The following is a 26,404-nucleotide window of genomic DNA, read 5'->3' as shown; positions in this document are numbered from 1 at the left end:
CCCATCAGCCTGACCTGCCTCCTGAGAGGCCACATCCTGCAATAACAAAGTCTCTCCCTGGGATCCCAAAGAAACCTCCGGTGGAACCACCGCTCCACCGACACCTCTAAAGAACCGGCGTCCGTACGGACGGTTCTTCTAGCCTAGGCTTAACTGCTTTGTCCTTGCGCTTCTTGAAGAAGCGGGCCGGAGCATCCGGCGGCATTTTATAATTGCACCGCTTCCCGAAGACTAACCTGGCACAATCTAATCTTCTCTTTATAGTGCGCTTATTGAATCTAGCACAAGAGCGACACCCAACAACGTCGTGCTCAGGCCCTAAACAAGGAATACACAAAGTATGATAGTCTCTATGCGGTATCTGTTTCCCACAAGAAATACAATTATTCACTTTTTCTGACATCCGGTAAACCACTGAGGCAAGAAAAAACTAAAATATTCCCCAACGGGGTACTTAGCCAACTTTGACTCTGTCTGAAACTCCGAAATCGAAAAATTTCAGAACGCCAACCGGCACTTGCAATGCTGCTTCTGCATCGGACCATGCGGCAAAAAAGACTGAGGATATGACGTCGGTCATGCGCATTTGTACCCTGACGTCCTGATGTCAGTCAAATGCGCCTTGACCGACGTCAGCCTTATACTTTGATATTCGGGCCGACCAAGGACAGCGGACTACCCAAGTGTAAGGACTGCAGCAATGTGAGATGAAGAACATCCCTTGGTTCCAGTTTCCACTAGTCTGGGTCCATGAGGTTTCTGCTTAGTCCGTCTGCCAGTGTAATTAATTTTCCTGGCAGGAATTGAGCTTGTAGGTGCACTTGGTAGCTCAAGGCTGTGTTCTACAATGCCATGGCTAGTCTGCAGAGGGGGTAAGAATGTGTACCCCCATGCTTGTTTATGTACCACATAACAGTGGTGTTGTCTGTCTTTACCATTAGTTGCCCTGGAAGAATGTGGTCCTTGAAGGCTGTTGGTGCATTCTGTACAGCTAACATTTCTTTTTGATTGAATTGCAGGTGCATTTGACTTGGGTTCCATTTGCCCTGAATTCACTTCCCTGCCAGGTGAGGCTCCCATGCATAGTCTGATGCATCTGTTGTTAGGGTTTGTGCGACAGGGGGTGGTGTGAAAGGTAGTCCCTTGTTTTGGTGGCAGGCCTCTGCCCACCAAAGGAACTCTAGGCGTAGGCAAGGTATGATAGGAATCATTGTTTCTAGGTCTTGAGAATGTTGACACCATAGGCTTTTTAGATACCACTGTAGCTTCCTCATATGCAGTTTTGCATATGGAATTATAAGAATGCAGGAGGCAATGAACCCCAAGGCTTGCAGTATTTGTCTTGCAGATAGCAGGGTTTTTGTGGCCACTTGTTTGAAGTAGGTTGTGAAAAGAATTTGCTTTTCTGGCATGAGGTAAGCCATCTGGGAAGTTGTATTCAAGCTTGCTCACAGGAATATAATTTGTTGACAGGGTACCAGGTGTGATTTCTTTTCGTTTATGGTGTACCCCAGACAAGTTAGAACCCTTTTTACAAAGGCCAGATGATTCAAAAGTATGTCCTGGCTTTCTGCCCGAATTAGGCAATCGTCCAGGTGTGGGTATATTTGAATATTTCTTTGCCTGCAAAATGAAATAACTAGAGCTAGGCACTTTGTGAATACCCTGGGCGCAATAGATAAGTCAGAGGGCAGTGCAGAGAACTGATAGTGCGTGTAGCCTGCTTTGAAGCATAGGTATCTTCCACAAGATTCCCTAATTGGGATGTGCAGGTATGCTTCTTTTAAATCTAGTGTTGCCAACCAGGCATCTTTGCCTAGCATAGGAAGTAACTGATGAGTCAGCATCTTGAATTTTGGAATCTCCAAAAAGGGGTTTAGAGTAGACAGGTACAGGATAGGATGCCATGAATTGTCTTTTCTGGGTACCAAGAAAAGTCTCGAGTAGAAACCCTGTCCCTTTTCCTCTTCTGGCACCAGCTGAACAGCCCCCATGCTCAAGACAGAAAATACTTGTTTTTGGGCCTCTGCCCACTGATTTGGGGGTAGGTCCGGCCAACCACTTGGTGGTGGCAACCTGTGGAAGTGAAATCTGTATTCCTGGGACACTATATTTAAAACCCATTTGCCCTGGGTAATGAGTTCCCAATTCTTTGCATGAAGAGCAATATTTCCCCTCAAAGGGGTCAGTTGATAAGTGCTTGGAAATTTTTTAAAGGAAGTCATTGAGACAGTTTACCATAGAGGGGAGTCTTATTATTCCCAGACTTGGAAGTGGAGGGCTCCCCCACTGCTTTGTTCTGCGAGTCCCCTGGGACTGAAACCTGGGGTTTTTGCTGTGTCTGGGTTTGGCTTGAGAAGACCTGGAAGTGGCTGGAAAAGACCAATTCTTAGAGGGCCAGTGCCTACTAAATCTAGGAAGCTGAACTTGTAAACAAATCTTTAACAGTTTGCATAGATTTAGCTTTATCTTCCATCTTTTTAAGAACTTCCTCAGCCTTGTTGCCAAACAGGCGGTCCTGATTTAAAGGAGCATCCAACAATTTAACTTTAACATGATCAGGCAAAGATTGCTCCTTAAGCCAAGCATGCCTTCTGAGCACAGACCCAGTAACAGCAGCCCTGCAAAAGGCCTCTAATTAATCAAAACCACATTGCAAAGTATGTTTTCCAACTTTTTCGGCAGAATGCATTAAATCCTGTAATTCTTTATTTTCCACACAGTCAGAAATCAACATAATTTTCTGTTTAAGCAGTCCAATAACATGTTGCTGATATTTTAACATATGAAACTGGCAGTTTAAAGCCCTAAACGCCAAGGTTGCAGAAGTGTAAACCTTCTTACCACATCTATCCAGCGCCCTGGAGTCTATCAGAAGGGGTAGGATTTTTAGCAGTAGAAGCCTTAATGCCCTTGGGCCGCTGTGAAATAGTCTCTGGATCTGCAATAGGATTTTTGAAAAGGAACTTGTGGGACTCTGGGACCCTGTAGTATCGGTCAGGTTTTCTGGGAGCAGGAGGCAGGGAATCAGGGGTCAAACTAGATTCCAAAAAAGCATCATCAACAATGTCTAGTACAGGAGGAATAGCTAAAGGCCTATACTGAGGTAGGAGAAGGAAATCCCCAAGCCTCTTTTCTGAATCAGAAAAATCCTGGCTTTCTCAGTGAAAATGCTCCCTTAGAGTACGTAAGGTTTCCTCAAAAGAAAAATTGTCAGGAGGGGAAGCAGAGTCCTCTGCATCAGAATCCTCATAAGTAGGTAAGGACAAATCCAGATCATCAGAAGAGTCAGAAAAAACAGATTCCTGATCAGAAGATTCATAATCAACTTCAGTCCTAGGCCTCTTAGAGGGGTGGGGGGGTGGCTACCCCTGATTAGAGTTATTAGATCTTCAGCCATTCTGATTTGTTTTTTAGGCATAGAGGCCTGAGCATGTGGCCTGGGCATCGTTTTTTTAGACATGGATCGAGATTTAGGCCCAAGTAATGAAGGAGGTGTCAATTTAATATGCAAGACAGTAGGCATGAATACACCCTCAGAAGCCGGTGCCTGCACAGCGGCTCTGGACCCATCCAAGGTAGAGACATCCGTGGGTTCCAAGGTAGGGACATCCGTGTGTTCCATAGTTGAAGCATCTCACAGGATACCAGACTCAGAATGGGTCTCAGTAGAGGCCTGCGAATCAGGAGTAGTGGGTATCAGGGGCTGCGAAAGCGCCTGACTACCGGCGAACTGGCGACTGGATTAGAAGCGTCGTCGGCAGTTTTGGACCTCGGCGGCCTGTCTTTGTCTTTATCTTTGAGTTTTTTTCGGAATCCCGGTAGTCAGATGGCCAACAGATGACATTTCTGGATAATTAAACCGCGAACCAAAATATTTAGAGGCAAAAATAAACAGATGACGGATAGTGCATGGATTAAATAAAGCACAAAACCGACAGCAAGGTACGCCGTGGTCACGGCCTAGGCAAGGAATACAGTAAGAATGAAAATCTTTGAGATATTTGTTTTCCACAAGTAATGCAACTATTAACTTTTACGGACATTGGTAAGGAGCAAGAAAAAGTTTCCCCAACAGGGTACTTAGCTTTAGTTGAAGACTTCGGTTCTGAAACTCGAAAACGAAAATTTCAGGAGTCGGCCGAGCGGCATTAGCGAACTGCTTCTGCTTCGGGCACCGCACGGTAAGAAAGACTGATGTAATGGGGTCGGCTACATGTTTTATACCCTTGACCTGACGTCATGGAAGAAGGGACAGCAACTGATGCAGGACCCAAGACTTTGTTAATCAGGCCGACTGAGGGCTATCTGCAAGCAGATAACCCAAATATAAATGACTGCAACAGTGAAACACGAAGAACATCGGTAGTGCACTGGGAGTAAAATTCAACTTTAAAGAACTGGCTAATCCAAACAACAGTACCACCATTCTTGGACAAAGGCTGAGGGAATGGTAATCACCTTTTCCAGAAAAAGTACAGTTATGCAAGAACTTACCAGAAAAGTAGATCTCCAACTAACCACTGCTGCAGTATTACCAACAGTTGAGATCCTACCAAAGATAGCTGTATGCCCCATCAGAACACCAAATCCTGAGTACCTTCCTCTTGCACTGTACATCAAAAATATGACCCCAATCTGAAGGTGCTAAGAGGAACATGAGGGATGAACAGGTACAAATTACCTCAGGACATTCATACCCCCAAAAAGGTAGTCGATCCTAAGATGGGCCTGGTATCTTGACCTTTAAAAGAAGGCAACTGAGGAGAAAACTACCATCATGAAAGTGGCTTTAGTTATTGAATTGATCAGTTTTCCATGAAAGGAAACGGCCTTAGAAATTCAGTTAGAAATTGATTGGATAGACACTGGGGAACCTAGCTTCTTGCATTGAAATTAAACAAGAACTTCATCAGACTTACTAATTCTCTGGCTTTATCAAGGTAAAATCTGAGCTGCCAATGGATGTCCAAAGGGTACAAGAGTCATTCTCATTTGTTTGGCAGAGAAGGAGAAAAAAGTAGGAAGGCTAAGAGTGTAAGGAAACCTCATTGACCATCTTTGGCATAAAAGGAAGGGTTAGTTCTAAAGGTGGAGAGACCAGCAATGCCTGCAGCTCTGAAACTGATATACCTGAAGTGGGGGTTACAAACACAAGAGTCTTCCAAGTACAAAACTTGAGAAACAAGAAAAGCAACAGGTTCAAAAGAACAAGGGGTGAGGTTTTCTGTGACAATTTAGATTCCAAGGAGGGGAAATGGCCCTTTCTTGGTGGTCTGAAATACAGCCTTTTAAAACTTACTTTAAAATGCAGCAACAGTGGTTAATCCAAAGGAAATCAGGCAGAAGTGGCTGACAAATGTGTTTTGACAGAAGTCCAGAATTCAGCAGTTCAAGCAAATATGAAAATTAGTGATGCCCATTTGATAAGGCTCCCATTTCTTCATTTCATAACAAATGGAAACCTTTTTCCATGTGGAAATGTAAGACATTCTTGTAGCACGTTTTCTAGCCTCCTTCAAAACCTGTAGCATGTCCTCAGGAAACTGATGCCTGAAAGTTATTAAAAGTTATCACAACAACCATTAAGCTCAGATGCTGGAGATTTAGATGAATTACAAAGCATTTCTGTTGTGTGAGCAAGTCATTCCTGGGTAACTTGTGAAGACTGCACTTTGCCAGGTTAAACAGAATAGGGGGAACAATGCTTTCTGGGGAAAAAAGTGGGGTCAGCACCAAGACTTTTTGGCTAATCACAGGAGGGGGTGGCAATGCACAAAGGAATCTTTTCTTCCATGAGAAAGACATGGCATCCATCTTCCATGCTTTGGGGCACAGTACTCCATGGCAGGAACAACTTAAGCTGCCTGTTCTAGATGCAGGCAAAAGATCTATTGGGGGAGTACTCCACTGATGGGCAATGCACAGGAAGACCATTTTGTTTAAATATCCATTCAGGAGGTTCTGCTCTCTAGATCTGCTAAAAAAAAAAAATCTGCCCAAGTGTTACTCATCCAGGGGCTGTTATACAATGCAACTTCTTCCATCAATGTGCCAAACTATCATGGATAGACTGCAGAGGTGATCAACAAGCAAGCGGGCACAATGTTCTAATTACAGGATTGTGGAGCTCTCTCTAGATTTGTACCTGGGGTCTAAAGATGGTTCAAGGGCTGAACTTTCATCACCGTCATTTATATGTTCTTTGCTGTCTCTCTGGCTGACCAAACACCCAAGATCTTTGTGTTCCTAGAACATACTCCACCCATGCAAGATCAGAAGCATCGGTGTGTAGCTCCCGATAAGGGTGAGGAACCAGAAAAGGCACTCCTGGATTGAGTCAAACCTTGCTCACACGGGCACACACGCAGACAGACACACACACAAAAACTCCCTCTTGATAAAGGGCAAGAGAGGAAATGGGAAGTGTAGAAGGTGGCATAGCCAAGTGTACATTGGCTTGAGATGCCAGTGAATCCTCCTCATCCGGAAAGTGAGGTTTAGATTCCTTGGAATCCTGCTGGTAATTATTCTAGAATTTCTTTTTAATTGGATAGTTTACTCCTTTGGTTTATTTTTTGCTTTATTTAAAAAAGGTGAGCTTTTGAACGGTAGCTTTTTTGAAATTTTGGTACAGGAGATAAGAATGCAAGACTTCAAGCAAATCTTGCAATCTCTCCCCTGTAAGCCTTTGAAGAGGTATCCAGGAACATAACAAAAAAAGATGCTCCTTATCAGGCTAGGGTGGGGTGGGGGTCTAGGTACATATCTCTTGACATCCTCCAGAAAGAAATGAAGTCTTACCCAAGGCAGCTGCTATGGACAAAGCCTCAGACACACAATAACTCTCTTGATGGAGTGTCTAGCTGTGTAATGGAGACTTAACAGAGACAAAGCAGATGACAGTCTCCAACTCTGGCAAATCTGACAGGACCTTATTTAAATCCCCAAAAATGATGGTCTAGTCCAGTACGTTTGAAAATTTAAGGCACAAAAAGATGAAGTGGTAGACGTATGAACTTCTTTACTGTCTCTAACCATGGCTCTGCTGTCTGCCACTAAACAGACCAGAGGAAGAAGGAATCAGCTTAGTAGTTTTTTTTTAACCAAAAGGGAAATTACAGCAGGATCAAAAAGCAGGGTTCTTATGCAAGTTAATTGGAGTTGGGAACCTTATAAAATATGTCAGTTTTTTGGGGGGCAGGAGGCTTGGACTCTGGATTGAGGAGGCATTAGAAAAGCCATCCAATAAAATGCTCTAAAAAAGGTAATGGCAGAAGGTTTAGGGGCACCCATTTCTTAGGAGACCATAATATCTTTTCTGCGAGTCTGATAACCTGCTTACTCTCGCACTGAAAATGCTGCATCATTTTAATTATATCCCCAAATGAGAGTTCTTCCAGTGTAGAATCAGGGAACAAAGTGTCACAATCAGATGCACATCACACAGGTGAAAGAATTTGTGAAAAATATATTAAAAAATCCCCATCGGATTTACAGCCTTCATCCTGTAAAAAGGAATTCCTATGCCTCTTAGGAGGAGAGGAAGTAGAAGCTGCAAAGAAAAAAGAAAAAAAAAAAAAAAAGAAAAGAAAAAAACAAAAGGTTTAAGAAACACAATCATTTTTGAAAAGTGATGAGAGAAATATCAACAATCCTTTTGAGAGTCATTACATGTCTACTGAAGTATGATTTTTTTTTTCTTTTCAGCAGGAACATCTGCTCACTCATAACATGGTGACTCCAAACCCAGACATACCTGCATTGAAGAGCCAGGTACAACAACAAGAATATGAGGTATGACCTCAGGTCCCTTCAAAATAAGAAGTAGAGGTTCCATCTTCTTTCTCTAGAAGCAGACGCCTCATGAATAGTTAAGGGTGTGCAAGAGGGTCTGCACCATATTGACCTCATGAAGGGGTCACAACAGAGGAAGCAGCCAAGGAACCCAGATGGTCCAAGGACTCATCAAGATACACACTGGAGACATGCAGGTCTGATTAGGCAGCTGAAGCGTCAAGTCTGCATTTCTTAAATAACTTCTTTGGCAAAAAAGGGATATTGGAGTGGTTAAGTCTTGGAAGCCATCTTCCCCATGTGAGCTTCTTGAGTTTTCACAGTCTTTAAAAATATACCTAGAGATTAAAGTAAGAAGTGTTTCAGGAAAAAAACGACTGACAATAGAACCAATTATTTAATAATAGTGACCTCTAAGGCAAAAAAGAGATTTCAGAGTGATCGTCCCTGTAAAGTATTTGTTTAGTTACAAAAAAATTCTTGGCAGATGTACTGCCTTCCTTGGCAGGATATCTCAACGGTAGAGTGAGTGATCCAGGCAAAGACATCAGGCCATATATCAATGCATTCTTCTAGCATTAGGAGTGGTACCCTGATGTACCAATTTTCCCAGTTCCTGGCATTCTGTGTAAAAGACTGGGCAAGGAGAAGTCGTCAAATCATGTAAAGCAATCAAAACTAACAGAACTTATACAAACCTTCCCACAACCGTTGTTAATGTTGAATGTTGTCCTCCGACCCATTTAATATATTAAGTTTTAAATAAAAGTTTATTCGTACCACCCTAGACAATGTACCAAAAGTTTACACGTATGTTACTCTGCATGTCTAGAATTCCCCAGTTTATCCCAGCTCACCTCTTCAGGGTGTTGAACATGGAAGGCTCCATGATGTAATCACGGCTTGAAAATTTCTGAAGGCATTCTTGTTGGACCACTCCATCATCCAACCCTTCCGTATAGTCTGCATCCTGTTACATCCAAAAACAAGGAGGAAGGAATCAGTATCTTTGCATTTTACACATCTTAAAAAAAAAAAAAAAAAAAACTTTACAATTTTCATGAGCTAGCATAGATAAGGCAACTGAATGCTACAATTAAGACAGTTTCTTCTAAGCCTGCTAAATCAAAACTCAAATGAAGTTGCTGGAAGTTCTATTTTACAACTTTCATAGGATAATATACGAGATAAAGTTGTAGTTCTAATTATATGGGAAGGGAGTGCAAGGATTCCTGTCTACACAGCAAGTGTGCTGGAAAAGTAACCTTACACAAAAAACATTTAAACACTTTTCCAAAACATCCATGAAGTCAGTTCCCGAATGGTATCAAAATCTCTGAGAGTTATCTATTTAGCATAAAGTACTGTTCTGTAAGAGTGGTGTCATCCTTCTTAAGCTGTAGGACCAAAGTTGCAAGTATTACAACCCCCTCAGTACTCCAAACTTGCCCAGGCTGGACTGTATCTTGCCCCATCCCATGCAACACTGTGTGGTACTACATCTCCACATAAGTCACTGCAGGACAGTGAATGTATACAGACAAGACATCATGACCATCTCAGCTGAGAAGTAGGCCAAGTCATTATGGAGTAATGACATGCCTCCTACAGATGTGCCATTACGGTAAGAACTTCATTCCTATCACATATGAAAATAATGTCCCAAACTCTTCCCAACACCATACCCTTGATGAAAGTGGCACCAAAGGAGGATCTCATTCTAGAAACAGTCTACAGTGTTTCACGTAAGTATTAAAATAGGGCTACATAGCAAACATAATCGAAACATGCATTGTTGAAAAAGGCTTCCGATGTAACTACATCTTTAGTAGAGTGTGCCTAAATAAGACTGCACAGGAACAAGGTCTTAACAATGCAAAAAAAAAAAAAAAGACAATGCAGTAGAAAAGCTACCGGACAAAGGTGATTTTGGATAACTTTTGTTCCAAGCAAATCAGATTAAGGGAAACAGATCAGATATAAAACAATTCAAAAGGACTTCTGCGCAAGTAGTATCTCAAGTTTAATGGACATCCATGTAATGTAACAAGTATTCCTACGGATTTCAGTAATATTAAAATGGGTAAATTAATGCTTGGTTTTAACAAAGCTTTACAATTACTTTAAGATAGATTCTAAGCGGAAAAAAAAAAAGACATGTGAAAATTAAAGGAGGAGCCAATGAAACGGCATGCATTTCATACATTTTACTGGAAGAATACATAGACGGCAATGTAAGCAGTCTTCAAGTCAGAAACTTTACGATGCAATTACAGGTTCAAAGAGTCTGCATTAACGTTTCCAGAACAAAACACAAACACCAAGCAGGTAGTGAGTCACACAAGTCTCAGTAGGAAAGTTACATTCAAAAAAGCAATGGAAATGTTTAAAGGACACTAATGACAACCACGACTGATGAAAAAATGAAATGGCAACCTTGTGGATTTCAATACAACTCACTGTGAAATGTACCACATAAGTAGACAAGGATGGCAGGATGCACAGCCAAACAACTCATCCCAAACAGAAAACAATGTTGGCTTATCCCCATAATTTCTCCTAGAACTGCACTTGTTTGTCTTTTCAACATTTCCCGGTTAGGGGTCGCCACAGCGGAACTCTGGTCCACTAATGACTGGCAGTAGATTTTTATGGTGCCGAGTTGCCAGCCCGACGCCCAATCTTCAGCGAAGGCACGTCCATTCACAAATGCCTTTCCGATGCCACTCGACCGCAGGGAAGACATGCAGACTCCACACAGAAGGCACTCCAGCCGAGAATGGAACAGGAGAACCTCTTGCTGTGAGGCAACAATGCTACCACTGCACCACCACGGATTCTTCTCCTAGAACTGCACTATTGAGACAAAAAGAAAAACAGGTACCAATTTTCCTCATAAGACTAAACATACTGGAACTGTGTATGGTATATGGTGAGCTGCATACAATAAGCAGCTGGTGCCCAATGTGGAGAATGACCGCTTTATTGATCTCAAAAGGAGGGACCTCAGCAGTAAATGTTGCACAATGAAAATGAACCTGAGCTGTTGGGCCATTAACCAGATATGAAGATCACTTTAGCTTTGAGAGGCTTCACCTTCTGGATAAACATCAGATCATCATCTCCTTTCGGCTTATCCCTGTTAGGGGTCACCACAGCGGAACAATCAGAACAAATTGGGGAAAAAAGCACAGTGTAATCCAGTTGGCCATTTGGGGACTAGAGCATCTCTCGGATGTCTCCTTAGTAATACAAGGAAATTAAATCCATGTACCTGGTGTTAGTCAAGGATGCAAACAGCTCATGATGATTATAATCTTTATGAAATAGTTTCTCCACCAATGAAGACCTGACAGACCACTAATGGAGCATAAGAAACCTTCAACTTGTGCAACTACAGAAGTGGATTCCAAAGGAATGTGAACTGCAACAATAAAATAGTTTGTTGAATATGGCCTATAAACCCTCAGCTTCCCAGCAAATGATGACAGGCTCAAGTTTCTTTGCTATACAAAACTATTGTCATATTGTAGAAATGCAAGGTTAGAAATCCCAAAGGGAGAGCATCCTGGAAGAACTGTTCTCATTTCCAGTATACCAATACACACATTCAGGCCTCAAAAGGAGTATGAGAGAGCTAAAGATGGAGGTGTATCCATCTTAATTAAAACCAAATACAGGACTCCCTCAAACTACAAACCAGGATAAGCACACTCCCTCAATTTACTGAAATCCCTCGCCATACAGCCTGGCACCTTAGTCATGGGAGATTTCAACTATCCTTCCGTAGACAGGGGAATATACACAAGGAAAAACGCACTCATCCAGAGGCTCCTGGACATTTTTTTTCTCACACAAATGCTCTGGAACAGATGGTCTGCACTCCCACGAGGGGCTCTAATGTTCTGGACATAGTACTCGCCAACAATGGGGGTCACTGTACTTCCCCATGCGTGATGTGTTCTCTGGTTAGGTCAGACCACAAATCACTCTCATTTGAGCTAACTACTGGAACTGACAACGCACAAGAACAAAAATTATAAAAAACTTTACCAAAACTAACTACAGCCTACTAAGCGATGGTATAAAAAACTTCACACCACCCGCAATCTCGGGCATCAATGATCACTATGCAGAAGTGTATTCAAATGCCTTGTACAAACACAAGCAACTGCATAAACTCTGCTGTACCTGACCGGATCAAAACAAACAGGTCTTCCAGTAAAAGCAAGCCACTGTGATGGACTTAAAGTAAAAACAAAATTACATAACAAAAAGGAAGAAATTGCTGTCCAAAAGCAAGAGGGATGCATCACTCTGCAGGGGAACAGTTCCCTCCTAAGCAAGAAATCAGAAATACTGTAAAGTTTTCTAAAGCAAATTACGAAACTAAAATCATATCTCTAACAAAGGATAATCATAAGGTATTCTTTAACTACATCAGAAGTCTAAAAGGGAATGCCCCAGCTATGTGCCGAATTTGTCGTAGATGGAATCACTCGTACTACACAGACAGGGTTGGGAGGGTGGCCCAATGGTTAAAGTGTTTGCCTTACAAACACAAGGTGCAGGGTTTGAATCTCACAAGGGATAATTGGCTAGGCTTAAAATGGCTCGCAAGGGCAGTTCGCTTAGTACGAACCTATAAGATATCACCAACCTTGATAGCTGACAGATTCAGCGTGAACTTCACCCCCTATCTCCACCTACCATATCTCAAAAAATACCTGACCCCAGCCCTCTGCCTAGTATCTCTAGAGAAATGATCACCTCTGCACTCGCCAAGGCCAAAAACATGGCATCAATGGGACCAGATAACATCAAAGGTTGTTTACTAAACAATCTAAAACAAGACCTAGCAAACTGACTTGGCATTCTCTTTACTCACAGCTTGAGAACTGGCTAGATTAATGCAGAAGGGTGGAGAACCCTGCACAAAGGGGGGCATCAACAGACCCTGGGAACTACATACCCATAAGTTTAACTTACCATGGACCTTAACAAGGACATAGGCGACCTCCAAATGCAGAACCCAACCTACTTTGGCTTCGTTAAGGGTAGATCATGCTTATTAAATCTGGTAGACTTCTTTGAGAAGGTCACCAAAGCCATGGACGAAGGTTAGACAGTGCACATAGCCTATCTCGAACTTGCCAAGCCTTTGAATGCAATCCCCCATTCTGGCATCTTTGAGAAACTCTCCCAGCAGTGGAATAGCCCTTGTATTACTAGATGGGTAGCCAAATGGCTCAACGACAGAAGACACGCTGTCAAAATTGGCGACTTCACCTCCACCAGTCACCAGTGCAGTACCACAGGGGTCTGTGCTCTTATTATCTGGCGTCTATTGCTCAGAAATTCTCAAGCCAAAGCAGACAGCCTCTGGCTCACCAAGTTCACTGATGATTGCAAACTGGGAGAAATCACAGAGTCCCACAACGATGTCAACATATTACAAGAAGGGCCAACACATATGAATGATTGGCTCAAAACCCAGTCTAAAACTAAATGCAAAAAAATGCATTATTATTCCCTTTGGCAAAACAGACTTCCCTACAAGCTACAATACTGGTAGCACTCGCCGCCCCGAGTTCCAACCAAGTGGTGCAAGACTTGGGAACACGGGTTGATAGCAATCTCAACTTCGACCACCAAGTTTCCAGAGTAAGGAAAGCCTTCTATGTAGCACACCTCAAAAGCAAGGGCACAGCATCCAGGTCAAGGGATGTTATAACTCCACTGTACTCCACCCTCAGACCACTAAGAGTTTAATGCACTTACCAGACACCTGCAGCAGCTGGAGAGTCCTTAGAGAGGTTTCTCACTAAGAAAATACAGGGACTCCTAACAATGACCTATGTCGATAGTAAAGTGACAGGGCTTTTAGCCTGGGTACATTATAGGCTGCTGAGAGGCAACTTGTGCCTGGGTTAGGCAATCGCCAACCCTGCCCTAATGGAAATGCTGCACATCCGCAAGTCAAATGGCGCAACAGTCACTCGCTCTAGGGATCTCAACCTAGCCTGTGACATTAACAGAACATGCTGGAGAGAGAGCTTGGTCTCCCAGAGACTGCTACTTCTCTGGAATAGACTTCCTATTCACGTAACACAGAGCTCCTCGCTGACCCTATTCAAATGCAACCTAGATAACTGGATGGGAGATCACAAATTCACCGCCGGGGTGGCACCCATGTCCCATGCCTTATGGACAGGGGAAGCCAGTGTTGATTATAAATTTGCTCTGTGAACTACCCAGAAACAACAAATTGGAATAACTGGATCAACATGGCTAGGCTTGTAAGGCCTCTAGGGCCGCTAGCCAGTAACCTCCTGTGAAACTACGAGTACGAGACTTGCGTTCCCACACTTGCACAGTACAGCAGTGTACGAAAAGCAAAAAGAATCGCTGTTGCCTTTTTTTGTTGGGTTAAAAAAAATAAAAAAAGTCAAGGATTTAATATGGACAGCACAGAAAAGAAAGGAAAATCAACTATGTTGCTGTTCCTTTAGTTTGCATAATCTACTGGATTTCCTGTATTTTGCTGTGTCCTCCAGCATATCCAAACAAAAAGTCTGGCTGCTCAATGGTACTTCAGCAGCTAGATTTTTTTTCTATTGGCTTATGATCAATTTACAACAGGCACACTGGTTAGGCTGTCCAATTAGCAGGCAGGTTTTAGAATACTAATGACCTCTTAGAGTATAATTCAGTAGAATAAATACCTCGGACTAAAGTGTCTGTGCTTGTTCAATGGGGGTGGGGGGTCCTCTGGTCCAGACTGCTGCCTAGGAGCACCAGGCACTGGAAGAGCGGTGACTAGGACCTGGTTTACAGTTAATCACCATGGAACAGATTAGAGCAGACACTCCAACACAAGCTGGTTTATAGAGGGGAAGAGAGAGGAAAGTACAGTTATGTTAAGTAAACTTTTCATACATATTACACATTAAATGATCACTGCTGCAGTACCCTTAGTTTTGTGTGTGTGTGTGTGTGTGTGTGTGTGTGTGTGTGTGTGTGTGTGTGTGTGTGTGTGTGTGTGTGTATAGTTTACCTTCAAAATGTCAAATGCCATAATATCTAATGTTCATTTGGTTGAAAAACATCTAAACCCAAAACATTGAATGATCAAAATGTCTAAAATCATTTAATTGAAAAAGCAATGAGATCACCTCTACTATTTTGCAGGGGGGCTATGCCACCCTGCACCCCCCCATGTGAGGGGCTGCAGCTCCCCCACACACACCCCCCTCTTAAATATACCAACTTCGATATTGCACTACAGTGCAGAAATGGGCAAATTCGATAATTTCGACATTGTGAGTTTAGACTAAATTTTATTTCAACATTATGATCATTCAATATAGTGCATTCAACCAATTCATTTTCAACCATTTCACATACAAACTGTCACCCAGCTCGAACTGAGAAGACAAGTTTGGGCGCCAAGCCCTTCAGAGTTTTCCTGCCGCTGAAGAAAACGATCCTCGGAGGCTTTAAAGAATCAGTTGGCTTATGCTGTCAACTGCTGGGCAGATGCGTTTCCTTTGGGGCAAAGAATTCTATTTTAAAAACGCATTTGTTAAATTACTTTCCCAATCAGGAAGGTTTTAAGTTAGGAGTTTGTGTTTTAATAGACTGTCATGAGACAGTATTGTATTTTTAAGCAAGAGCTCTCCTTTTATTTGTTAAATAGTTTAAGTAATTGAAAATCACTTTTTTTTCTGTGGAGAAACTTTTTTTTTTTTCAGGACTGGCAAAGTGTTTTCAAAGAACTTTTTACTGTGTTTTATGTGAAAAATGTGACTTTTAAAAACTTGCGTTTTACCAGCTTTTGCCACTTATTTTTTTCTGGGAAACGGGAACCATTTTTGGCTTGGACCATGGAATAAACAATCAGTCCTATGGACAGTCCTAGTGACAAAAATAAAAAGCATGTTGTCACCACAGCAGGCTAGGAATTTGCCCAAGTCACAGATGGGTGACTCTGCTGTGGCAGTTAGTTGTACATCGGACCACTCGTCTTATACCCAAGATCCATCTGTTGTAGCACTTACAGCCACTATGGACCGGGCTTAGTCATGTCCTCTGTGGCTTTCAGCTCCCTTCAGGGGGGCAAGAAGAGCCATTCTTGTCAGTCCTGGGAGAAGGAACAGGGAAGGTTTCACTGTTTTGTCAGAACATTTTGCCTGTCCCTGGGAAGCTGCTGCTGCCCTTAACACTGTTGAACCAATCTTTAATGTCAAAAATAAACAAGTTCCTCAAATTTTCTTAGACAGGAGTAGTTTACTAGGTCTGGCTCAGGGTTCAATTCTTTAATCAGAGACTACTTTTATAAGAAAGAGGGATTACTCTTTCTGAAGAGATTCAAGATTCTGAATCTGGACAGGAAGACAGATACAGGGTTTTCTCCTCAAATTTATGGGACGGCATGTGATGCTCATTCACAGTACATGTGCACATTTCATTTTATTGTACATTAATATTTTCATCTCTGTGAAATGTGAAAGCTTATTGGATCTTTTTCTTGTGAATATTTCACCCAGGCTGTGCCCGTAGTCTGTTTTAATCATTGCAGTACTCTGGTAAACAAAAATAAATAATCTGCTGATGACTGAAGCACAGGACAGAAAATAGGACAGAGGGTCATGATGAAGACCATTTATTCAGTTAATCTCGTTAACTCTGCCCTGGTTCTTAGCGTTCTTACAAAAGGCCTGGAAGTAAGTTCAATTTAATTAAGGAAACAAAAAGTAAAGGTTTGGCAACAAAAAATGATGGCTTAAAATTTCAAAGACACTCGTGTGAAGGATTGTGTCTTATCAGTTTGCCTTTTTTTCTAATCTCCAACTCTTGTGCTTTATTCCTGGTGATAATTGTGAGCAGTCTTACCAAGATTCAGCTGTACAACACTGACACTGTCACACGGCACAGATAACCCTATCGTACTTCCTAATGTTGGACTTGAGCGTCAAAATTAAAACCAATTTTATATCCAAACATATGAATATTAACTGCAAAGTTCAGTTCTATAACCACGAAAATTACACAAACAGAAATGTTCAGTTACTGCCGAGTCAAACAAATCACTGTATTATATGGACAAGAATGTAATCATATTAGCCAAGTCTCTCAGCTCTGTATATTATATTATCTAGCTCTGCATCTGTGCTCTTGCACCTAGGTCACAACTCAAAAGGGTCCAAAAGCCATCCCACTTAGTTAAATTTCAAAAATACCTACTTCACAATGAAACCCAAGTCCCGTTTGTAAAGAAACAGACGGAAGTAATCAAACTTATGGAAAAACTACTGAATGTGTGTGCAACACTAAGATTCATTAAATTTTATGAGGTCCTTCATCTGCTATTTTTATAAATCAGTTTCAAGGTCAATGCATTTAGGGGAAAGTGACATTTTCCCAGTACAAGTCTTGAGGACATCAAATAGTTTGCTCACTCTTCACTAAACACATTCAGCAACTTGCTAGTTTTACTAGAAAAAAACTCAAAAGTCATTAAGGCTGCCAAAAAATGTACCTGTACTTCTGCCACACTAAGAATCAGGCATCCTGATCATACTATTCCACTCTACTGAACAATCAAGAGATTTTGAGCAAAATTTTAAACTACAGCTTTAAATAGAAATTAAAGCCAGTGTTACCACTTTTCCCTGGACTTGGTTCAAATTTTCATCCATGAATTGAAACATTTTATCCACATTTCCAAATCTAGTAATAACTACATCACATTTAGTTACGAAACAAGTAATTGATACTGTGAGGACTTTAATTGCGTCAGAAGTAGTGCCTTTTTCTTCCCTGAAAATTCACAGTAAATTGTATTAAACTGTACTGAAATCAAGACTTAAAATGCACTGCATTACTCTTTCAGTCATGCACATATGTAAAGCAAAATGAATAAAACAATATACATTTGTTACTGTGGAAATTTACAGTGCTTGTTTTTTAGTCACTTGCTTATTAACTGCAAATAACTGCGCTAATGCAAAATTTGCTGCTTGGAGGCTTTCTGTGCTGGAACACACAATTCTGTTGCTTGGAGGGATTTTATTTGAATTCTGGCTACCTGAACCTTACCATTTCCCTTTGATCGTGTAATTGAATTTAGAAAATGTCCCTCACAATTTCAAACTAAAAATGACAGGAAATAGTGTTTGAGAGCTTATACACAGAGGAACTGTTAATTCAAACATGTAACACTGCAGAAACTACTGCTGGCGAATACCCCTTGAAACAGTGCTTAACTATACTGCCCGTGACTCTGAAAACTCTATAGTAATGGCACAGTGTATTTCAGCCAGAAAGTAGTATTAGTAAAGTAAAATAGTACCTCAGAGGGGCCAAAAACATTAGGCCTCCAAGGAGAGCTCCAACTCCGGCCTGAGACCTCAATTATGTTTTGGAAAAACTCACACTGCCTCCTTTTGAGCCAGCATCAACAGCAGATATAAAATTCTTATCCTGCAAAACAGCTCTACTCCTAGCAATAACCTCTGCAAGGCGAGTCTCGGAGTTAAAAACACTCATGGCTGTGGAACCTTTTATCATTTTTCATCCAGACAGGGTCTCTCAGAGGACAAACCCTACATTTATGCCTAAGGTGGTATCCAGTGTGGCCCTCAACCAAACCATTCACTTGCCTACCTTTTATCCAAATCCACAGAACAATGGTGAGAAAATTCTGCATTCTTTGGACATACACAGGCAGTTACGCTTCTACTTGGACAGAACTAAAGCTTTCAGAAAGACTGAGCAACTTTTAGTGTCATATGCTGCAGGATCACAAGGAAAGGCCATCTCAAAACAGACCATTTCAAAATGGATAAGCCACTGCATCCGTTTTTGCTATTTTAACATGGCAAATCTGTGCCTAAGGACATTAAGCCTCATTCCACCAGAGCAGCAGCCACTTCAGCAGCCTTCCTCAGAGGAGTACCAACCAAAGATATCTTAGAGGCTGCAACTTGGAGTTCAGAGTACACTTTCACAAAGCACTACCACTTACCTCTTTACTCTAAGTCCAGAGCAGGCTTTTCCACTGCAGTTCTGCAGGGCCTCATAGCCGCTCCTAATCCGGTTTAGCCCAGCCACCTATCCTCAGCTTTGGGATTCAACCCAAGAGTAAATGACTGCAACAGTGAAACATGATGAACATAGTACAGTTGTGTACTTACCATAAATGTAGATGTTAGAGTGTATTCACTGTTGCAGTCCAGGTTACCCACCGACCATCCCCCTTCTCTTTGCTGGGACTTATCTGCACTTCTCTATCCTATACAACCTAATTGGTTTATTTGCTTGTAGATAAAGGAAATGTTATTTTTGTGCATGCATTCTTATTGGCATATTTTTCAGCCTACCAATTTGGGGCACCTGACATCTGGGGCAAGAAAAACTGAAGAAAATGGCGTCGGCTGCATCTTTTATACCCCTGGCGCACTGATGTCAGGGAAGAGGCGACAGCAACCGACGCCGGACCTAGACTTTGGAATTCTGTCCGACTGAGGGTAGCCTGCCAGCAGGATAACCCAAGAGCAATGACTGCAATAGTGAAACACGATGAACATCTGTACAGTCTTATAAGACGGCTGAACGTTGACAAACAGCTTAACTTCAGCTCTCCCAGTGTTACAAAAACAAACTAACAGAGATAAGGGCCAGGAACTCTACCAATTTTAGTAGATTCAGTTACTAGCTACTAAGTACGTTATTTGGATGCTAGCAAAGAAGAAACGGAAAGCTTGAAAGAAAAATTGGAAAAGATGAAGAGAAAACACTGACTGGGAAGAATCCTGCAACTGTCAGCAAAAAGAAGTTCAAGCTTCAGCTTTGGTGCAAGACATGACTTCCAGTAATATGCTCAGAGCAGATTAAAATAAATATTGAATGAATAGATAAACTCATAAGAAAAGTCTGGAAAAATGAAAGAAGCTTTAAACGGATATTCAGATAAACTGAAAACTGCAAAAATCAGAGGTTGAAATGTTGAAAAGGCTGGCTGAGTATGAGACTCGTCAAGAAGAGACATTTAAATGTTATAATTAGGACAGAACAAGCAGGGGAAAACCTGAAATTTTCTACTGTACCAGAGAAACTGTAAGGAATAGACCATTAATTTTATGAAGGCACAAATAAGCAACTGGGCGTGTATTCAACAGCAGGATTTCTCAATTCAAAGAAGGGTGTGTTGTGCATCAAAGCAGCCAAGACATGTATTAGTAAAGATGGAAACCTACCAGCAGAAAGAGTCTGTTCTGATAAAACTGTGGAGGAAGGGCAAAGTAATAAAAGTTGAACATGGTAGAGCATTTGTGAAAAGGATTGTTTCTCTTCTGCATGGTGTACAGTGAATAATCAGGGAATCTTGACAGGCAGGTGCGAGATTAAAACTGCTGTATCTAGTTGTCTTCAGACTATTTTTTTTACTGGAGGATCAAAAGTAATTTTTGATGCGGAACAGGTTAAGGAGAAATACAAACAAGTGAGCTATCGAGCAGAAGGGGACACTGCTTTTAATTCTTCTGATAATAAAGCTCATAAAGAGACTTTGCCAATGACAACTTTTCCAATGTTTCAAAGGAAAATGCTTGAGACAAAAAAAGTCACAGCAGTTGACTAGAAGAATCTGGAGAACATTGGAATTTAACAGGAGTTAAGAGTTGTAGATGAAAAAGAAGGCCAGCTACACAGAAATTAGTGAATAAATGAGAAGACTACAAAAGTTTGATCACATCTGTGAGATATGGCTGTACAAGAAAAAAGGGAAAGAGTGTAGTTTAACTTTACTAAACTTGTACTGAAAGGTTTTTGCCCCACTTCATGTCAATATCTAGAAGGACACCAAGGGGAAGAGAAAGGAAAAAAAGATAAACAATTTCAGTTCTTAACAAATATTTCTACAAAACTTTTCATGATATGTTTTCTAGTAAAGCATTTTCAGATAGTTAAATGTGATAGAGAAAAAAATTGTATCAAGAAATGTAGGCATTCCAATACAAAGAAATAAAAAAGGTTCGATAAAAGCATGTTTCAGTTAACAGTCTGTAATATTGGGTTTTGAAGTGGGAGTGAGGTGTAGAAGTACACAAAATCATAATATATGTAGGGCCAATATGTTTTCCCTTAGTTCTGCATATGTGAAGCTATTAATCCAACGTTTTAAAAGGAAACAAATAATTAAGAGAACAGTAAATGTAATGAAAAAGGCTTCATTTAGCAATAAATGCTCAGCATGACTTTATAAGCCTGAAGCTAAGGGCTACATTTTTAGGTTTCCATGGAGACAAGCTGATTCTATAGCAATAAAAACCCAAAACATGACTTTTCGAGGCTAAATGTTAATGTTTTATGAAAGCATGCAAGTTCATTTTTCTACATTTGGGACGGGAATAAAGATAAAACAAGAACAGACAACAATTAGTGTACACAGGAGCACAAGCAGTAAATGCATCTTAAGGTGGATACCCTTAACTTTAGGTCAGATGATGCCTGTGTGTGCGCAACTATTTGGGACGACTATTCCTATTAGGAAACTGAAACATTATTTGAAGATGTACATAGTTGTGAGAGTTTATATAAAAGTTAGATTATGGAGGTGTGTGTCTTTTTGTAAGGTTTTAAAAAAAAAAAAAAAAAAAAATATCTTGTAAAATGTGATACAGGTTCAAGTGGAGGGGACAAAAAAAGTATAAAAAAATTAGTAGGTACATGCATCACAAAAGCTGGAAACAGACATCTAAAAAAGCTGTCACATACAACAGATGGGAATAATTCATCACAATGGCAACAGCTTGCATATTATGTTGGAATGTGAATTGTCTCACGAATATAGACCAAAAGGAAAGAATATTGAATTATATTAAGAAATGCAAAATGCAAATAATGCTACAGGAGACACAGGTGGAAAGAATTCCGCACGTGACAAATGGTCTAAACAAAAGTAAAAGGTGTGAGAAAGCAGCAGGGAGTGCTGGTAGCGTATTTGGGTGCATATATTATCCTTCATAGACAAATGCAAAAACACATCTACAACACTGCAAGGACACTGTTAATGTTAAGAACATACCTTTAAGATACCTATACACGTTTAGTGGGGGAAACTGTTTCTGTTACAGACAATGCACTAAGGTAAGAGTAAAAATGCATGATATAGAGTACAGCACCTTGGACTTAACCTCCTTCAAAACACAGAAAGCCAATGAACTTCCACAATAGAAATTCAAAGAAGTGGGTGCCAGTAACCTAACAACCTAGCTGATCTACAGTTAGGATACCTGCAAACCGCAGCTTCCACATTGCTTATAATCTAATGGAATGATATTAGCTTTCTTTTATTCAAGCAAACGTACATCACACAATGCACACACACCAATAACATTTCATTAGTTTAAAGAAATAATACCCATGCAAAGTATAAAAGGCAGCAAAATACAAATCCTGGGGGAATAACTCCCCATTTTCTACCTCTTTACCCAGAATTGACTGTAAAAACTCATTACTTACATTTGGACAATAACACACCACATAAATTCCAACACGTGTAAAACACTGCAATAACATGAACTAGTGTATATAAACAAAGCACTCCTATTTTTTTTGTACATAGGTGTGCTGAAATTCTATCTGCAAGAGCACATGTAGTTTGTCCCACATAAAGACACCAAAAAAAAAAATCTGACTACCTGCAATACTAGATTCATTACTTATGTTATTGTGGTATTCCTATTCTTACTGGAAAAATATTATCAAACACTATATGACATTTAATATAGGTCCCAAAAGGTTTATTGCCCACCAAACTAGATGACTAGTTATTACTTTAAATACATTTCAGGGGTTGTTCTCAGTTTTATGGTGGCCCAAAAAAATTACATTACAAGAGGCTTTTATTCTTTTTAAAACTAAATGTACACTCCTGTTCCAAGAATTGACAAAAGATAGGATTATTTAACAGAATGGGCCAGTGAATGTCTACCTTAAGTATTAGCAAAAACATAAAATCTATCAGTCATTTTAACACATCCGTGAAATTTGAGATATCCTCATAAGTATGTCACAGTTAAACAGAGTATACGCAATTCCCATCTAGCAATTTAGTAATCTCAGTATCAATAGTAAATAGATCAACAGGCATACCAAATTTCACACCACGTTCATTACTATTAAAATATATCTAAAATTGTTACTATTAAAATACTTCTAAAAATCATTGCTATTAAAATATTTTTGAAAAAACACAGTTCATGAAAAACCACCCATACCATAAAACAGTTATCCAATTACTTCTGTCAAGCACACAAGTGGCAAATAAGAATATATTTACAACTGAGAATATAATACAACTTTAAAACATTCCATAAATATATCTGCATAAATGGGTCAGCATTTGACACAATCATTATGCCCCTCATCTGTAAACAACATTCCTTATTAGAATGGAAAGAAAAACATTTTCAGTCAACATTATTTCTGTTAAGTGCACTAAAAAATAATTGAATTAAAAACTATACATATCACAAATATTTGACCTACACTGTAGTGCCTGAAGTCCTTTATGAAGAGGCATAAAGGTGTAAAGGGCATTAAAATAAAAAAGGACAGAGGAACCACGATTCTTCAGCAATCACATCAGAAAAGGGTATTAACAGTATTGTATATTTAATTTGGTAAAAAGAATTAAGATAGTAACTGCCTTCAAACACTCCTCCAGAAACAGAATGGTTCAGTATTACTCACAGTTTTTACATACTTCATGGAAAACAGAAAATCTGGGGATTAGGATCACATACAATTAGTTCCTCCACAAGATGCATGGAAATTAATTTGTTCCACCTAGTAATTAAGGAAGAAACATTATTGTTGTTGCTTGTCTTTCGGCTTTTCGCCAAAGCGGAACTCCGGTCCGCTAATGATTGGCAGTAGATTTTCACGAACGCAGAGGTACCAGCTCGACATTCAACCTTCAACGAAGGCACACCCATTTACGCATGTCTTTTGAACGCCCACCCAACTGCGGGGAGGACATGCAGACTCCACACAGAAGGCACTCCCCGCACTCCAGCCGAGAATCGAACGGGAGAACCTCTTACTGTGAGGCAACAACGCTACCGCTGCACCACCGCGGATAAGAAACATTAAAAGTTTAAATTTATCAGTGGAGAGCTCACAATAAAAATGGGATTTTGCCCAGGAAAAGTATTTCAAGTACTAGTCAGTCTGGAGGGCAGTAAGCTTTGTGGGAACTATAGAAAATATCACAGTGCTTGACATGTTTTTCCCCCATTTAGAATACCAGTACCATATATAAAGTTGACATGCTGATTGCATACAATACTAGATTCATTATTTATCAGAATGTTTTTGTGGTGCCTTTTATGTCGGACAAAACTACATGGACTCTTAACTTGCTGCTCTTTATATTTAATGTACAGGTCTCTTATTTACTACTGCCAGTGTTAAAGAACAAAGAACATTCATAACTGTGGGCAGAACAGATGTATCAAACTCCTATCACATTGCATGAAAGTTCTGAAGAGGATGATTGATAAACAAATACACAGAATAATAGAAAGTAAAATTGGAGACAAGCAGCTTAGATTCTGATCAAGATGTAGCACAAATAACCCAAGATTTGCAGTGAGACAGACACTGGAGAAGCTAGAAATCAGGAGAGTCCAACTGGGCATTTCTAGGCTTGGAGAAAGCATATGGCAAGTTCCCAAGAAAGCCGATTTGGGTAGTCCTGCTGTTTGAAGCCCTAGAAACATTGGTAGAATTAGTGCAATGTACAAGGACCTACTGACTCAATTAAGAACAGTGTTCACTCTCACAGAGGGGATTACCAGTGCATGGGGATGTGCATTAGGGTTCAGCTCTGAGCCCAATGCCATTTATACTGGCGATTGACTACATTACCAAATAAGTCAGAGAGGTCAGATCAGTAAAGTTGCTGTAAGCAGATTATGTGACATTACAGGCAGATTCTGAGCAAGAACTTTAGCAAAGGATAGGGAAATTGAATGCAAAACTGAAGGCCCAGGGTATGAAATGGAGTACAGACAAGACAGTTGTAATGGCAGTAAAAGGATGAAATCAGAAGTAGAGTATTGAGATAAAAGGGAGGATAGTGAAACAGGATAACAGCTTCCTATCTGGGAGGGGTGGCTGAAGAGAAAGCGAATCTGAATGAGGAAGTTAAAGTAGAATCAGAGGGGCTGCAGCCAACTTGCACAGAGTGTCAAGCATATGTTAGAAGAATGCCAAAGAAGTTGAAAAGCAAGGTGTACAAAACAGAGGTGTGACCCATACTACTGCATGACACAGAAACCTGGGCAGTAAAGGCAGAGCAGCTAAGGAAGCTAGAGGTGATGAAGATGAAGTGCCCGAGACAGGTGGTAGGATGGACACTATGGGACATACAAAGAAATTATGACACAGGAGCAGAATGTAAAGTAGTTCCATTACTGTGATTCTAGCATGTGTGCAGAAGTAAAGATTTGGGACAGACAGAGAAAGAAGGCAAGAAGAAACAAGGGCGGCTACCAAAAAGGTGGATGGATTGTGTGAGATAAGACATGTGACAGTCAGGAATAATGGTCAAAGAAGGTAGAAGAGTGGCATTGAATAGAGAAAGAGATTGTGACAGTTGACACGATACCCTGAACCCATGTAGAAAATAAGAAAAAGGGGGTAGATGATGATAATCTCTTATTTCTTGAAATTGGTAAAAGGTTACCTGTGTTTTGGAATCATGTGACATTTATTCAGAATGCTAACTTGTGATTACCACAGAATTATGATATGCAGTGAGAAAGCTGCAGTTTGCAGATGGTGTACAGTTTCATACAGCCATTAAATAGACATTTAAAAGAATCTAGTCTGCTGTTTTTTGTGGTGTGTGTGTGTGTGTGTGTGTGTGTGTGTGTGTGTGTGTGTGTGTGTGTGTGTGTGTATTTTACATATGTACCCTAGGCCTCCACATTCATGTGCAAAGGATTACATGTAACCAAATAACTCTGAGTGAAACAAGCTATAAAAACTTGACAAAAACGCCACAACAATGTGCCATCACGGAATTAGAAGTTATGTACTCACCATAACGTTCCATCTGAGTAGGTGTATTCATTTGTCTGCAACCTGTGGGGTTATGGATCCGATATCGGATCCGAACCGGCATGGTTTTCCAGCTATGGATCCAAGCTCTCAGCTCCTCCCCTCACCCATAATGCCCTGCTCTACCCTCATGACCTCAGATCGAGTTTGCCAAAGCAACAACACCCTGAAAAGGGTAACATAGAATATGCAGGAAACTGAAAGGCCAGGGGGATAGGAGGGCGGGATGGTTGCAGACAAATGAATACACCTACTCAGATGGAACGTTATGGTGAGTACATAACTTCTAAATCTGAAGTAGGATATTCATTTGTCTGCAACCTGTGGGACAGTCCCCAGCTACCTGAATCTTGGGCGGCCATCATGGAAGGATATTCCGGAGCACCGCGGAGCCAAAGGATGCTCTACCCCTAGATGCAAGATCCAACTTATAGTGGGAAATAAAAGTATGAGATGAAGCCCACGTGGCTGC

At 40.7% G+C, this 26,404-nt stretch overlaps 1 protein-coding gene across 3 annotated transcripts in view; it reads right to left on the bottom strand.

Moving 5' to 3' along the window:
• NELFCD (negative elongation factor complex member C/D) overlaps positions 1-26,404 on the bottom strand; it is a 1,198,759-nt gene that overhangs the window by 1,102,446 nt on the left and 69,909 nt on the right. For all 3 annotated transcript variants that reach the window (XM_044089975.1, XM_044089974.1, XM_044089973.1), the window contains exon 2: positions 8,655-8,767. In XM_044089975.1, the coding sequence (XP_043945910.1) occupies positions 8,655-8,767 (113 nt within the window). The remainder of the gene's footprint in view (positions 1-8,654; positions 8,768-26,404) is intronic.

Source organism: Protopterus annectens, chromosome 12.part0 (genome assembly GCF_019279795.1).
Source record: "Protopterus annectens isolate FY-2018-M chromosome 12.part0, PAN1.0, whole genome shotgun sequence".
NCBI lineage: Eukaryota > Metazoa > Chordata > Ceratodontiformes > Protopteridae > Protopterus > Protopterus annectens.
Note: the sequence above shows the minus strand (reverse complement) of the source record. Positions and strands in the feature narration are given on the sequence as shown.